This window comes from Nerophis lumbriciformis, linkage group LG17 (assembly GCF_033978685.3).
Source record: "Nerophis lumbriciformis linkage group LG17, RoL_Nlum_v2.1, whole genome shotgun sequence".
Taxonomy (NCBI): Eukaryota; Metazoa; Chordata; class Actinopteri; order Syngnathiformes; family Syngnathidae; genus Nerophis; species Nerophis lumbriciformis.
Window position 1 is genome coordinate 9,402,501 of NC_084564.2, and position 17,487 is coordinate 9,419,987.

General features: G+C 33.2%; 1 protein-coding gene across 2 annotated transcripts in view; it reads right to left on the reverse strand.

The window, feature by feature from the left end:
• gbe1b (glucan (1,4-alpha-), branching enzyme 1b) overlaps positions 1 to 17,487 on the reverse strand; it is a 179,738-nt gene that overhangs the window by 89,547 nt on the left and 72,704 nt on the right. For both annotated transcript variants that reach the window (XM_061972401.2, XM_061972402.2), the window contains exon 8: positions 7,978 to 8,093. In XM_061972401.2, coding sequence (XP_061828385.1) covers positions 7,978 to 8,093 — 116 coding nt within the window. The remainder of the gene's footprint in view (positions 1 to 7,977; positions 8,094 to 17,487) is intronic.

Here is a 17,487-nt window from a genome sequence, read left to right on the forward strand (position 1 = left end):
AAATGTAATGTTAGAATGTAGCTCACATAGCGATGCTAGTGTAGCTAATCGAGCATGACGTTAAAATGTAATGTTAGCATGTAGCTTACATAGCTATAGTAAAAATGCTACACTAGCATGATGTTAAAATGTAATGTTAGCATTTAGCTCACACAGCTATGCGAGTGTAGCTAATCTAGCATGATGTTAAAATGCAATGTTAGCATGTAGACCACATAGTTACGCTACTGTGGCTAACCTAGAATTATATTAAAATGTAATGTTAGCATGTAGCTCACATAGCTTTGCTACTGTGGCTAACCTAGATTTATATTAAAATGTAATGTTAGCATGTAGCTCACATAGCTATGCTAGAGTAGCATGATGTTAAAATGTAAAGTTAGCATGAAGCTCACATAGCTATGCTACTGTGGCTAACCTAGATTTATATTAAAATGTAATGTTAGCATGGAGCTCACATAGCTATGCTAGAGTAGCATGATGTTAAAATGTAAAGTTAGCATGAAGCTCACATAGCTATGCTACTGTGGCTAACCTAGAATTATATCAAAAAGTAATGTTAGCCTGTAGCTCACATAGCTATGCTAGAGTAGCTAATCTAGCATGATGTTAAAATGTAATGTTAGCATGTAGCTCGCATAGGTATGCTACTGTGGCTAACCTAGGATTATATTAAAATGTAATGTTAGCATGTAGCTCACATAGCTATGCTAGTGTAGATAATCGAGCATGACGTTAAAATGTAATGTTAGCATGTAGCTTACATAGCTATACTAAAAATGCTACACTAGCATGATGTTAAAATGTAATGTTAGCATGTAACTCACACAGCTATGCGAGTGTAGCTAATCTAGCATGATGTTAAAATGCAATGTTAGCATGTAGACCACATAGTTACGCTACTGTGGCTAACCTAGAATTATATTAAAATGTAATGTTAGCATGTAGCTCACATAGCTTTGCTACTGTGGCTAACCTAGATTTATATTAAAATGTAATGTTAGCATGTAGCTCACATAGCTATGCTAGAGTAGCATGATGTTAAAATGTAAAGTCAGCATGAAGCTCACATAGCTATGCTACTGTGGCTAACCTAGATTTATATTAAAATGTAATGTTAGCATGGAGCTCACATAGCTATGCTAGAGTAGCATGATGTTAAAATGTAAAGTTAGCATGAAGCTCACATAGCTATGCTACTGTGGCTAACCTAGAATTATATCAAAAAGTAATGTTAGCCTGTAGCTCACATAGCTATGCTAGTGTAGCTAATCTAGCATGATGTTAAAATATAATGTTAGCATGTAGCTCGCATAGGTATGCTCCTGTGGCTAACCTAGGATTATATTAAAATGTAATGTTAGCATGTAGCTCACATAGCTATGCTAGTGTAGCTAATCGAGCATGACGTTAAAATGTAATGTTAGCATGTAGCTTACATAGCTATACTAAAAATGCTACACTAGCATGATGTTAAAATGTAATGTTAGCATGTAACTCACACAGCTATGCGAGTGTAGCTAATCTAGCATGATGTTAAAATGCAATGTTAGCATGTACACCACATAGCTACGCTACTGTGGCTAACCTAGAATTATATTAAAATGTAATGTTAGCATGCAGCTCACATAGCTACGCGAGTGTAGCTAATCTAGCATGATGCTAAAATGTAATGTTAGCATGTAGACCACATAGCTACGCTACTGTGGCTAACCTAGAATTATATTAAAATGTAATGTTAGCATGTAGCTCACATAGCTACGCTACTGTGGCTAAACTAGAATTATATTAAAATGTAATGTTAGCATGTAGCTCACATAGCTATGCTACTGTGGCTAACCTAGAATTATATTAAAATGTAATGTTAGCATGTAGCTCACATAGCTATGCTAGAGTAGCTAATCTAGCATGATGTTAAAATGTAAAGATAGCATGTAGCTCACATAGCTATGCTACTGTGGCTAACCTAGAATTATATTAAAATGTAATGTTAGCATGTAGCTCACATAGCTATGCTACTGTGGCTAATCGAGCATGATGTTAAAATGTAATGTTAGCCTGTAGCTCACATAACTATGATAGTGTAGCTAATCGAGTATGATGTTAAAATGTAATGTTAGCATGTAGCTCACATAGCTATGCTTGTGTAGCTAATCTAGCATGATGTTAAAAAGTAATGTTAGCATGTAGCTCGCATAGGTATGCTACTGTGGCTAACCTAGAATTATATTAAAATGTAATGTTAGCATGTAGCTCACATAGCTATGCTAGTGTAGCTAATCTAGCATGATGTTAAAATATAATGTTAGCATGTAGCTCGCATAGGTATGCTCCTGTGGCTAACCTAGGATTATATTAAAATGTAATGTTAGCATGTAGCTCACATAGCTATGCTAGTGTAGCTAATCGAGCATGACGTTAAAATGTAATGTTAGCATGTAGCTTACATAGCTATACTAAAAATGCTACACTAGCATGATGTTAAAATGTAATGTTAGCATGTAACTCACACAGCTATGCGAGTGTAGCTAATCTAGCATGATGTTAAAATGCAATGTTAGCATGTAGACCACATAGTTACGCTACTGTGGCTAACCTAGAATTATATTAAAATGTAATGTTAGCATGTAGCTCACATAGCTTTGCTACTGTGGCTAACCTAGATTTATATTAAAATGTAATGTTAGCATGTAGCTCACATAGCTATGCTAGACTAGCATGATGTTAAAATGTAAAGTTAGCATAAAGCTCACATAGCTATGCTACTGTGGCTAACCTAGATTTATATTAAAATGTAATGTTAGCATGGAGCTCACATAGCTATGCTAGAGTAGCATGATGTTAAAATGTAAAGTTAGCATGAAGCTCACATAGCTATGCTACTGTGGCTAACCTAGAATTATATCAAAAAGTAATGTTAGCCTGTAGCTCACATAGCTATGCTAGTGTAGCTAATCTAGCATGATGTTAAAATATAATGTTAGCATGTAGCTCGCATAGGTATGCTCCTGTGGCTAACCTAGGATTATATTAAAATGTAATGTTAGCATGTAGCTCACATAGCTATGCTAGTGTAGCTAATCGAGCATGACGTTAAAATGTAATGTTAGCATGTAGCTTACATAGCTATAATAAAAATGCTACACTAGCATGATGTTAAAATGTAATGTTAGCATGTAACTCACACAGCTATGCGAGTGTAGCTAATCTAGCATGATGTTAAAATGCAATGTTAGCATGTAGACCACATAGCTACGCTACTGTGGCTAACCTAGAATTATATTAAAATGTAATGTTAGCATGTAGCTCACATAGCTACGCTACTGTGGCTAACCTAGAATTATATTAAAATGTAATGTTAGCATCTAGCTCACATAGCTATGCTAGAGTAGCATGATGTTAAAATGTAATGTTAGCATGTAGCTCACATAGCTATGCTACTGTGGGTAACCTAGAATTATATTAAAATGTAATGTTAGCATGTAGCTCACATAGCTATGCTACTGTGGCTAATCGAGCATGATGTTAAAATGTAATGTTAGCCTGTAGCTCACATAACTATGATAGTGTAGCTAATCGAGTATGATGTTAAAATGTAATGTTAGCATGTAGCTCACATAGCTATGCTTGTGTAGCTAATCTAGCATGATGTTAAAAAGTAATGTTAGCATGTAGCTCGCATAGGTATGCTACTGTGGCTAACCTAGAATTATATTAAAATGTAATGTTAGCATGTAGCTCACATAGCTATGCTAGTGTAGCTAATCTAGCATGATGTTAAAATATAATGTTAGCATGTAGCTCGCATAGGTATGCTCCTGTGGCTAACCTAGGATTATATTAAAATGTAATGTTAGCATGTAGCTCACATAGCTATGCTAGTGTAGCTAATCGAGCATGACGTTAAAATGTAATGTTAGCATGTAGCTTACATAGCTATACTAAAAATGCTACACTAGCATGATGTTAAAATGTAATGTTAGCATGTAACTCACACAGCTATGCGAGTGTAGCTAATCTAGCATGATGTTAAAATGCAATGTTAGCATGTAGACCACATAGTTACGCTACTGTGGCTAACCTAGAATTATATTAAAATGTAATGTTAGCATGTAGCTCACATAGCTTTGCTACTGTGGCTAACCTAGATTTATATTAAAATGTAATGTTAGCATGTAGCTCACATAGCTATGCTAGAGTAGCATGATGTTAAAATGTAAAGTTAGCATAAAGCTCACATAGCTATGCTACTGTGGCTAACCTAGATTTATATTAAAATGTAATGTTAGCATGGAGCTCACATAGCTATGCTAGAGTAGCATGATGTTAAAATGTAAAGTTAGCATGAAGCTCACATAGCTATGCTACTGTGGCTAACCTAGAATTATATCAAAAAGTAATGTTAGCCTGTAGCTCACATAGCTATGCTAGTGTAGCTAATCTAGCATGATGTTAAAATATAATGTTAGCATGTAGCTCGCATAGGTATGCTCCTGTGGCTAACCTAGGATTATATTAAAATGTAATGTTAGCATGTAGCTCACATAGCTATGCTTGTGTAGCTAATCTAGCATGATGTTAAAAAGTAATGTTAGCATGTAGCTCGCATAGGTATGCTACTGTGGCTAACCTAGAATTATATTAAAATGTAATGTTAGCATGTAGCTCACATAGCTATGCTAGTGTAGCTAATCTAGCATGATGTTAAAATATAATGTTAGCATGTAGCTCGCATAGGTATGCTCCTGTGGCTAACCTAGGATTATATTAAAATGTAATGTTAGCATGTAGCTCACATAGCTATGCTAGTGTAGCTAATCGAGCATGACGTTAAAATGTAATGTTAGCATGTAGCTTACATAGCTATACTAAAAATGCTACACTAGCATGATGTTAAAATGTAATGTTAGCATGTAACTCACACAGCTATGCGAGTGTAGCTAATCTAGCATGATGTTAAAATGCAATGTTAGCATGTAGACCACATAGTTACGCTACTGTGGCTAACCTAGAATTATATTAAAATGTAATGTTAGCATGTAGCTCACATAGCTTTGCTACTGTGGCTAACCTAGATTTATATTAAAATGTAATGTTAGCATGTAGCTCACATAGCTATGCTAGAGTAGCATGATGTTAAAATGTAAAGTTAGCATAAAGCTCACATAGCTATGCTACTGTGGCTAACCTAGATTTATATTAAAATGTAATGTTAGCATGGAGCTCACATAGCTATGCTAGAGTAGCATGATGTTAAAATGTAAAGTTAGCATGAAGCTCACATAGCTATGCTACTGTGGCTAACCTAGAATTATATCAAAAAGTAATGTTAGCCTGTAGCTCACATAGCTATGCTAGTGTAGCTAATATAGCATGATGTTAAAATATAATGTTAGCATGTAGCTCGCATAGGTATGCTCCTGTGGCTAACCTAGGATTATATTAAAATGTAATGTTAGCATGTAGCTCACATAGCTATGCTAGTGTAGCTAATCGAGCATGACGTTAAAATGTAATGTTAGCATGTAGCTTACATAGCTATAATAAAAATGCTACACTAGCATGATGTTAAAATGTAATGTTAGCATGTAACTCACACAGCTATGCGAGTGTAGCTAATCTAGCATGATGTTAAAATGCAATGTTAGCATGTAGACCACATAGCTACGCTACTGTGGCTAACCTAGAATTATATTAAAATGTAATGTTAGCATGTAGCTCACATAGCTTTGCTACTGTGGCTAACCTAGATTTATATTAAAATGTAATGTTAGCATGTAGCTCACATAGCTATGCTAGAGTAGCATGATGTTAAAATGTAAAGTTAGCATGAAGCTCACATAGCTATGCTACTGTGGCTAACCTAGAATTATATCAAAAAGTAATGTTAGCCTGTAGCTCACATAGCTATGCTAGTGTAGCTAATCTAGCATGATGTTAAAATATAATGTTAGCATGTAGCTCGCATAGGTATGCTCCTGTGGCTAACCTAGGATTATATTAAAATGTAATGTTAGCATGTAGCTCACATAGCTATGCTAGTGTAGCTAATCGAGCATGACGTTAAAATGTAATGTTAGCATGTAGCTTACATAGCTATACTAAAAATGCTACACTAGCATGATGTTAAAATGTAATGTTAGCATGTAACTCACACAGCTATGCGAGTGTAGCTAATCTAGCATGATGTTAAAATGCAATGTTAGCATGTAGACCACATAGCTACGCTACTGTGGCTAACCTAGAATTATATTAAAATGTAATGTTAGCATGTAGCTCACATAGCTACGCTACTGTGGCTAACCTAGAATTATATTAAAATGTAATGTTAGCATGTAGCTCACATAGCTATGCTACTGTGGCTAACCTAGAATTATATTAAAATGTAATGTTAGCATGTAGCTCACATAGCTATGCTAGAGTAGCTAATCTAGCATGATGTTAAAATGTAAAGTTAGCATGTAGCTCACATAGCTATGCTACTGTGGCTAACCTAGAATTATATTAAAATGTAATGTTAGCATGTAGCTCACATAGCTATGCTACTGTGGCTAATCGAGCATGATGTTAAAATGTAATGTTAGCCTGTAGCTCACATAACTATGATAGTGTAGCTAATCGAGCATGATGTTAAAATGTAATGTTAGCATGTAGCTCACATAGCTATGCTACTGTGGTTAACCTAGAATTATATTAAAAAGTAATGTTAGCCTGTAGCTCACATAGATATGCTAGTGTAGCTAATCTAGCATGATGTTAAAATGTAATGTTAGCATGTACCTTACATAGTGTTGCAAACCTACCATGATTTTAAAATACAATGTTGGCATGAAACCCCCGTAGCTATGCTACTGATGCTAACCTAGGATTATATCAACATTTAATGTTAGCATGCAGCTTGCATAGCTATGCCAGTATTGCTAACCTAGCATGATGTTAAAAAGTAATGTTAGCATGTAGCTCACATAACTATAATAGTGTACCTGACTTGGCATGATGTTAAAATATAATATTAACATGTAGCTCACATAGCTATGCTAGTGTTGCTAACCTAGAATTATATTACAATGTAATGTTAGCATGTAGCTCATATAGCTATGCTAGTGTTGCTAACCTAGAATTATATTACAATGTAATGTTAGCATGTAGCTCATATAGCTATGCTAGTGTTGCTAACCTAGAATTATATTACAATGTAATGTTAGCATGTACTTTAGGACTACTTTGGGACAAATGATAACTAGAAACTTCTATTTTTGAGCATGAATATAAGGAGGCTGATCTACTAGTTTTAAAAGCTGTGTGCTAAACAGATGCAGCTTTAGTGAAACACTACGTATTATGTAGCAGTATTGCTAAGTGCTAAACAAGATATGCAAACTATCCACATAATAAAACTGTCATTTACTGTACAATGTCTGCTCTCACTGGGATGTCAAATAATGGGATGTTTTTATCTTCCCGTTGAGATGAAGAAGTAATTATAATCCTCAAGAAGGGTTGAACAAAAACTGCCATTTTGTGTGTCGTTCTCACCAAGTTGGATGTCAAAGTTGACCAACTGGTGGGTTTATGTCCACAACCTTCTAGTATCCAGGTGAGAGGGATGATTTATCATCTAGGATTAACTTTCACCAACTCAGAGGCGATGCAGCAGCTCAATATGTCAATGTAGCAGCATAAGCTAGTTAGCTCTCTGTGATCACTAAAAGTAGTTCCTCAGCGTTAGCGCTTATAATAACAATATTGCTAATACTTGTTAATATTCAGGTCACCACATGTAAATGGAGTATTGTTGGCGCTAGTTTAGTAGGCTTTATGAGTGGAACAGTGTACTCCTATTAGCTCGCATGGTTAGCCACCTCTTACTTGCCGTATTTTACGACTCAGAATGCAATAAAAACATGTGTTCATGAGGATTGTCAAAATGCCATAAAAGAAAGTGCAGCCCCTCTTGAAGGAGTGCACAAGTCTCACCTATCCCGTGGTGATGGTACAGCATGGAGGTGACGCCGTCGAATCGGAAGCCATCAAACTTGTACTCCTCCATCCACCAGCGCAGGTTGGACAGCAGGAAGCGCATCACTTCCCAGCTGACACACACACACACACGCACACACACGCACATGCACACACACACACACACACACACACAGTCAAGGTCAGACACAGCTGTGAATAATTCACACATGTCATCATGAAAGCTGCGCAGGACATTCTGGTCTGGATGAGCTGGGTGTGTAACGATTAGCACGCGAGCGACCAGAGAGATCCTGATCTGCCTTCAAGTCTTTCATTCTGTTTACTTCCCGCCGCGCCCTGCAGATCAGGGACAGCCGCTCCTACAAAGGACGCTTCCGACCCGCAGCACCCGTTGCCGTGGAAACGGTGATTGAAACGCAGAGATGACGTGTGTGTAAACACAGGAAGGCAGTTAAGGCCAGTTCGGCAAATTCATTTGAAAAAGTAATTGATTCTAGTTACTTTACCAAAAAAGTATTTGTTATACTTACTTTACCAAAAGAGTAATTTGTTATAGTTACTTTGCCAAAAAAGTAATTGATTAGTTATATTCCCAAAAGAGTATTTGGTTATACTTACTTTAACAAAAAAGTTAATTGATTAGTTATTTTACAAAAAAAAAGTAATTGTTATACTTACTTTACCAAAAAAGTATAGTTATAGTTACTTTACCAAAAAAGCAATTGATTCTAATAACTTAACCAAAATAGTAATTGTTTATAGTTATTTTCTCAAAAAAGTAAATGTTTAGTTACTTTCCCGGAAAAGTAATTGGTTAGTTACTGTATCAAAAGTGTAATTGTCAGAGGTGTGGACTCGAGTCACATGACTTGGACTCGAGTCAGACTCGAGTCATGAATTTGATGACTTTAGACTCGACTTGACAAAATGTAAAAAGACTTGCAACTCGACTTAGACTTTAACATCAATGACTTGTGACTTCACTTGGACTTGAGCCTTTTGAATTGACATGACTTGACATGACTTGCTACTTTCCCCAAAACCCAAAGATGAAAAAGTTATTCGGGAGCGCTCCGTATTTTTCATTGTGTACTTGTCTATCAGCGTTGCGTGTGTCAGCTGGTGTGGTCTCAGTACAACAGCCAATCAAATTAGATCTACTTTGTTTTCATCACACAGCATTCATCCAATCAAATTGCAGGACAACCAACGAAGAAGACATGTCCAAACCACACGCCAGTGAACAAAAAATGATACCTAAAATAATTTTGTTTGGGTATAAAAATTACGAGGTGGTCAACACAAAACGGTTTGCAGTATGCAACACATGCGGTTCGAAAATTACTGATGGAGAGGCAACAACTTCCAACTTCGTCCGGCATTTGAAGTTGCACAAAGAACGGTAAGTTTTGAATGTAAGATAACGTTTATTGGCTAAGTAACGTGACTTTTATTTGCTGTGTAGTTAAATCCGTGAGGCTGTAAACTCACTGCTAACGTTATAACGTTATTGCAAACACGGGAATCTGTTGCAGTTCACTACCTTATTCATACTTTTTGTTCAGTGATTTTTTTTTAAGCAGGGTTACGTTAGTCAATATATCACACGTAACGAGACGGCGGTCAGCAGCACCGCGTATTTTAGCCACCTAAAAAAAGACAAAAATAGTCAAATAAAGGTCAGTTAAAATGTATACTATATTATGAATATGTGTACCGTTTTAGCTAGCTTTCTGACATACTTTTGGTTGTTTACCTCAGTGGTCCCCAACCACCGGACGGCGGCCCGGTACTGGTCCGTGGATCGATTGGTATCGGGCCGCACAAGAAATAATTTTTTTTTTTTTTTTTAATTAAATCAACATAAAAAACACAAGATACACTTACAAGTAGTGCACCAACCCAAAACAACTCACTCCCCCCTTTTGTTCTGGGCATTGAACATGAAGACTCTTCCTTCACTGTTCCGAGTGGCCATGAGAGTCTTGGCAGTGCCTGCCTCCAGTGCTCCAGTGGAGCGAGTTTTCAGCCTTGGTGGCATCATACTACGCCCCCATCGTGCACAAATGACTGACAGACTCTTGGCTAATTTGGTCTTTTGCAAATGCAATGCAGCATAGGGCCCTGACATATAAAAAGTACAACTTTTTTGTTATGTTCACGTATATGTCATGTTTTTTCAATGTTAACACTTTTGTACAAATAAGTACATTTGCACTTTATTTTTCAATGTGTTTGTTCTGTAAAGGAATGAGTTAATGTTTAAAATGACTGGTTAATAGTGCTATTATAAAGTGCATTGTCAGCACAATTTTCTTTCCTGCAATTTAAAATGCACTTGTTTTAATAAATAAATACAGCGTTTGAAAAGCATACACAATCTCTGTTAATATATTAGTCTGTGGTTAAAAGGACTTGAAAGGACTCGAAACTCAAAATGCAGGACTGAGGACTTGACTTGAGACTTTCCAGTCTTGACTTTGGACTTGACTCGGGGCTTGCCTGTCTTGACTCGGGACTTGACTCGGACTTGAGGGCAAAGACTTGAGACTTACTTGTGACTTGCAAAACAATGACTTGGTCCCACCTCTGGTAATTGTTATAATTACTTTGCCAAAAAAGTAATTGATTAGTTATATTCCCAAAAGAGTATTTGGTTATATTAACTTTACCAAAAAAGTAATTGTTTTACTTACTTTACCAAAAAAGTAATTGATTAGTTACTTTACAAATAAAGTAATTGTTATACTTACTTTACCAAAAAAGTAATTGATTCTATTAACTTAACCAAAAAAGTAATTGTTTATAGTTATTTTCTCAAAAAAGTAATTTAGTTACTTTCCCAGAAAAGTAATTGATTAGTTACTGTACCAAAAGAGTAATTGTTATAGTTACTTGACCAAAAGAGTAATTGGTTATAGTTACTTTACAAAAAAGTCATTGATTACAGTTACTTATCCAAAAAAAAGGAATTGTTATACTTACTTTACCAACAAAGTATATTGTTGTAGTTACTTTACCAACAAAGTATATTGTTATAGTTACTTTACCAAAAAAGTATATTGTTATACTTACTTGACCAAAAAAGTAATTGGTTATAGTTACTTTACCAAAAAAAAGGAATTGTTATACTTACTTTACCAACAAAGTATATTGTTATAGTTACTTTCCAAAAAAAAAAGTAATTGTTATACTTACTTTACCAAAAAAGTAATTGGTTATAGTTACTTTACCAAAAAAAAGGAATTGTTATACTTACTTTACCAACAAAGTATATTGTTATAGTTACTTTACAAAAAAAAAAAGTAATTGTTATACTTACTTTACCAAAAAAGTAATTGGTTATAGTTATTTTCCCAAAAGAGTATTTGGTTATACTTACTTTACCAAAAAAGTCATTGTTATACTTACTTGACCAAAAACGTAATTGATTACAGTTACTTTACCAACAAAAGTAATTGTTATACTTACTTTACCAAAAAAGTATATGTTAGTTTACCAAAAAAGCATAATGTTAGTTACTTTACCAAAAAAGTAATTGATTCTAATAACTAAAGTAATTGTTTTTTTTTGTTTTTTTTAATTGTTTAGTTACTTTCCTGGAAATTGGTTAGTTACTGTACCAAAAGAGTAATTGTTATAGCAACTTTACCAAAAAAGTAATCGATTACAGTTACTTTCCTAAAAGAGTAATTGGTTATAGTCAATTTACCAAAAAAGTACTGGTTATACTTACTTTACCAAAAAAGTAATTGATTATAAATTACTTTTCCAAAAAAGTAATTGTTTATAGTTACTTTCCCAAAAAAGTAATTGTTTAGTTACTTTCCCAGAAAAGTAATTAGTTACTGTACCAAAAGAGTAATTGATTACAGTTACTTTCCCAAAAGATTAATTGGTTATAGTTAATTTACTAAGAAAATACTGGTTTTACTTACTTTACCAAAAAAGCAATTTGTTGTAGTTACTTTACCAAAAAAGTAATGGATTATAATTACTTTTCCAATAAAGTAATTGTTTACAGTTACTTTACCAAAAAAGTAATTGTTTAACTACTTTCCCAAAAAATTGATTATTACTTTACCCAAACAGTAATTATTACACTTACTTTCCAAAAAAAAGTAATTAGTTATAGTTACTTTGCCAAAAAAAGTAATTGATTAGAATTACTTGACCAAAAAAGTAATTGCTAAAGTTACTTGACCAAAAAAGTAATTGGTTGTAGCTACTTTTCCAAAAGAGTTATTGGTTCTCGTTACTTTTCCAAAAGAGTAATTGGTTATAGTTACTTTACTCAAAAAGTAACTGATTTTAGTTACTTTCCCAAAAGAATATTTGGTTATAGTTAATTTACCAAAATAGTATTTGATTACAGTTACTTTCACACAAAAGAAATATATTATACTTTCCCAAGAAAGTATTTGATTATAGTTACTTTACCAAAAAGTAATTGATTCTAGTTACCTTGCCAAAAAAGTAATTGATTATAGTTACTTTACCAAAAGAGTAATGGGTTATAGTTACTTTACCAAAAAAGTCATTGATTACAGTTACTTTCCCAAAAGAGTAATTGGTTATAGTTAACTTACCCAAAGAGTATTTGATTAGTTACTTTGGGACCATTCTAGTTAGCGCTCGTTAATAAAGAGACAGAATGTGCTTGGATGGCTATAATCTCCTTGTCCACAAACGAGGTATTGTAGGATTGCAAGATTGTCACTTCAATCATTAACTGTTGTTCATTATTCCCTCGTAGTAGTAGTGAGTGTGTTTTTTAAACAGTCAAAAACAACAAAAATTATGTTGTGATATTAAAAAAATATCAATCACTGTAGTACCACTTGGTATGGCTACGGGTGATATTTGTATCAATCCGCCCACTCCGGTTTACATTCAAGAGCTCACGCTTAGCATGTCTTCTTCTATCCTCCTACGGTGTGTAGTGCAGCATTTCCAGCTAGCCCACGTCCTCCAGTGATAATAATACTTGTATGAAAAAAAAATGTACACCACAGAGGTGAAGATTGGCGATTTAGAAGCCGCACTTGCGTTAGCTAGCGAGGACCCTACAGAATGTGTCATCATAAGAGATTATCAGGATGATACTAAACGATCTATTTTGATATGGATATTGCGCAACCCGACTTTGACACACTGACTGCTGCTTTGTGCTGCAGGGAAGGTTTGCTTTCCTTCGCACTTGACCCGCCTCAACCTCAATTTAGGCGCAGATTTATTTTCTCAGCGGCGGCGAGCAAGCGGTCTAACATTTGCTATTCGATTAGAGCCTATTTCATCGTGTCAAAAAAGCTGTTGCGGCAGCAAAAAGGCCGGGAATCACGCTCGGGCAGAACTCCAATAACCTCTCACTTAACCGCTCTCGCTTGGAATAATCCCTCGCCCCTTGCCTCAAATACACCACTTTTCACCGCCTCGCCCTCATTTTAGGAAAATAAATACTAATAAATAAATACATGTGCAGCCTAATCCTTATCTGATAAAAAATAAATAAAAATAAATGTGCAGCCTCATCTTTACCTTATACAAAAAATAAATGTGCAGCCTCATTATTTAAAACTAAATAAATAAAATGTGTAGCCTCATTCTCTAAAAAAATAAAATGTAAGTTTTAAATAAATAAATAAATCTCCAGCCTCATTTTCATCCTTTGAAAAAATATAAAATAGATAAATGTGCAGCATTCTCCTCTAAAAGAGAGGAAAAAAAAAATATATGTAAATAACAGTGCAGCCTCATCCGCTCCATATATATATATATATATATATATATAAAACTTTATATATATATAACTTAATATATATATATATATATATATATATATATATATATATATATATATATATATAAAGTAGATACATTTGTCCTTTAAAAAATAAAAATAATAAATGTATAAATAAAAAAAATAATGTGCAGCCTTGTCCTAATAAAGGTAAATAAATACAAATTAAAATAAAAAATAAATAAATAGTGCAGCCTCATCCTCATCTAATCAGAATAAAAAAAATTAAAAAATGTGTCGCTTCATCATCATCCTTCAAAGAAATACAAAAATAAAAATAAATACAATTAAGTAAATAAATGTGCAGCCTCAATATTTGAAAATTAAATAAATAAATATGTGTGGCCTTATGCTCTAAAAAAATAAAATATATTTTTGAAATAAATCTCCAACCTTATTTTCATCCTTTGGAAAAATATTAAATAGATAAATAAATGTGCAGCATTCTCCTCTAAAAGAGCAAAAAATAAATAAACACATACAAATAAGTAAATAACAGTGCAGCCTCATCCGCTCCAAAAATATATATATTAAATAGATACATTTGTCCTTTAAAAAATAAAAATAATAAGAAATGTATAAATAAAAAAATAATGTGCAGCCGCGTCCTCATAAAGATAAATAAATACAAATTAAAATATAAAATAAATAAATAGTGCAGCCTCATCCTCATCTAATCAAAATAAAAAATAAAAAAGTGTCGCTTCATCATCATCCTTCAAAGAAATACAAACATAAAATAAATACAATTAAGTAAATAAATGTGCAGCCTCAATATTTGAAAATTAAATAAATAAATATATGTGTGGCCTTATCCTCTAAAAAAATAAAATCTATTTTAAAAAATAATTCTCCAGCCTTATTTTCATCCTTTGAAAAAATATAAAATAGATAAATAAATGTGCAGCATTCTCCTCTAAAAGAGCAAAAAAAAAAAAAACACTTAAAAATAAGTAAATGACAGTGCAGCCTCATCCGCTCCAAAATATATATATATATTAAATAGATACATTTGTCCTTTAAAAAATAAAAATAATAATAAATGAAAAAAATATTGTGCAGCCTCATCCTCATAAAGATAAATAAATACAAATTAAAATAAATAAATAGTGCAGCCTCATCCTCATCTAATCAAAATAAAAAATAAAAAAGTCACTTCATCATCATCCTTCAAAGAAATACAAAAATAAAATAAATACAATTAAGTAAATAAATGTGCAGCCTCAATATTTGAAAATTAAATAAATATATGTGTGGCCTTATCCTCTAAAAAAAAATAAAAAAAATAAAAATTTTTAAATAAATCTCCAGCTTTATTTTCATCCTTTGAAATTTTTTTAAATTAATATAAATAAATACATGTGCAGCCTCATCGTCTAAAAAAAAGAAAACATTAAAATAAGTCAATAACTGTGCAGCCATACATTTTTTCAAATATATATTTTAATAAATAAATAAAATGTGCAGCCTCATACTATTCCTTTAAAAAAATAAAAAAATACATGAATAAATCAATTGTGCAGCCTTATCCTAGAAAATAATAAAAAATATTTAAAATAAATAAATGAGAATGTGCAGTCTCATCCTCATCTTTAAAAAATAAAATAAAATAAAAATTAAAAAGTGCATCTTCATTCTTTAAAAAACAAAGAAACTAACAACTGAATGCATGAATAAATGTGCAGCCTCATCCTCATTTAAAAAATAGAATACAAAAATAACATTTGAAATAAATAAATGAATAAATGTGCAGCCTCATCCTTTAAAAAATAAAAACATGTAAATAAACAAACAAATGTGAAGCATCATTCTCTAAAAATTAATATTGTTTTCAAATAGTGCAGCCTCATTTTCATCCTTTAAAAACAAATAAAATAAATGCATAAATACATGTGCAGCTTCATCCTAATCATTAAAAAAAATTGAATAAAATAATATTTAAAATAAATAAATAAAGGTGCAGACGAATCTTCTAAAAAATATATCAAACAATACCTTTTTCAAATAAATACATGTGCAGCCTCATCCTTTAAAAAACAAGGAAAATAAATACATAAATATATAAATGTGCAGCTTCATCTTAATCTTTTAAAAGAATAGAATTTAAAAAATAAAACTTAAAATAAATAAAACCATTTTAAAATAAATTAATAAATGTGCAGCCTCACTCTCATCGTTTAAAAAAAATAGAATAAAAAACAACATTTAAAATAAATAAATGTGCAGTCTTGTCCTCATCCTTTAGAAATTAGAATTAAAATTACCCTTTAAAATAAATACAATAATAAATGTGTGGCCGTGTCCTCATCCTTTAAAAAATAAAATAAAAAATATAAAAATTTAAATAAATCAATCAATAAATATGCAGACTCATCCTTTAAAAAAATAAGAATAAATAAATAAATACATGTGCAGCCTCATCCTCATCCAGCGGGAGCAGACAGGTGTGAGGCCACATGTTACATCAGCGCCTCCTCCCTGCCTGGAGGCGGAGCTAGAGGGGGCAGCAGCGGTGAGGCCGTGTGACAAATAGACCAGCTCCTCCGCTCCACTGCACACACCGCATCCTCCGAGGGCGCCATGATAGCCAAGCGGCGGCGTGAAAGCGACCTGCCACATTAGGAGCCAGGCGGCCATTCGTCATCAAGCCCAATTAAAGGGCCGGTACTTGGGTGTGCTGCTCAATGAAGTCATCGCTCAGTCTGCGCTCTTAATGTGCCAGCAAATTGCAAACCACACCACCTCCGTACAACATAATAAGGGCCACACTAATAGTAGGGCTCATGGAGTTTTATTACGGCTGGAAGTGCGTCCATTAGAAACAGTAGACAGCTGATTAAAGTTTATTCCTTTGATTTGTCCACACTTATTAGTAGGGATGGGTACCGCTCACATTTGAACCAATTTCCGGTACTTGGGAATCGATACCAGCACTTTTGTGTGAGTTAATAAATATGAATTGTTTTTGATGATAAAATCGCATTTTTTATTGCAACATTAAAAAATGTTGCTTGTTTTAATTATCGCATTTCTGAGTCTCATTTGCAAGTATGACATGAAGTTGCAATTACACTTGCAAGTCCAAGACATTACATGGCAGTAGTGGGGGTTTTTTCTCTCGTCGCGCCCTAAAAAGTGTTAATACTGTAAGTCAAGAGTGTCAAAATCCTTTCCCTTGAGGGCCGTTTGTAACCGTGATTAATAAATTAATGTAAATAAAGAGTCGCCTCATGATATTATTACACAATTGAATATGGATTTGATCTTTTTTTTTTACGTACTGCGTAAAAATAAATCTGTAAACTGGCATCTCAGTTGCCAGAATTTTATTGTAGAATTTATTACAGCACACAACTGTAAATGGAAAAATGGTACCACGTTTTATTTTTTTTATAAATTCTGAAAATTGAGCAGCTACATTTTTATTGTAAGACTTGTTTTTGCAGTGTATTACTGCAAAATGGAAACATGGTATTCTGGTTTTTTTAACGGTAAAATTGTGGTGACTTAGCAGCCCAACTTTCTTTTTTTTTTTTTTTTACTGTAAAATAAATTGCCATCTTTACAATTTAAAATGTGTTTTGAAACCAAGTCAATCAGATATTTATTTTTATTCAAAAAATGTGTAACATATTTGTTAAATTATTAGAGAGCATAACTAATTCCCAACCCAAATGTAACTAACATTACATTAACATGTGCAA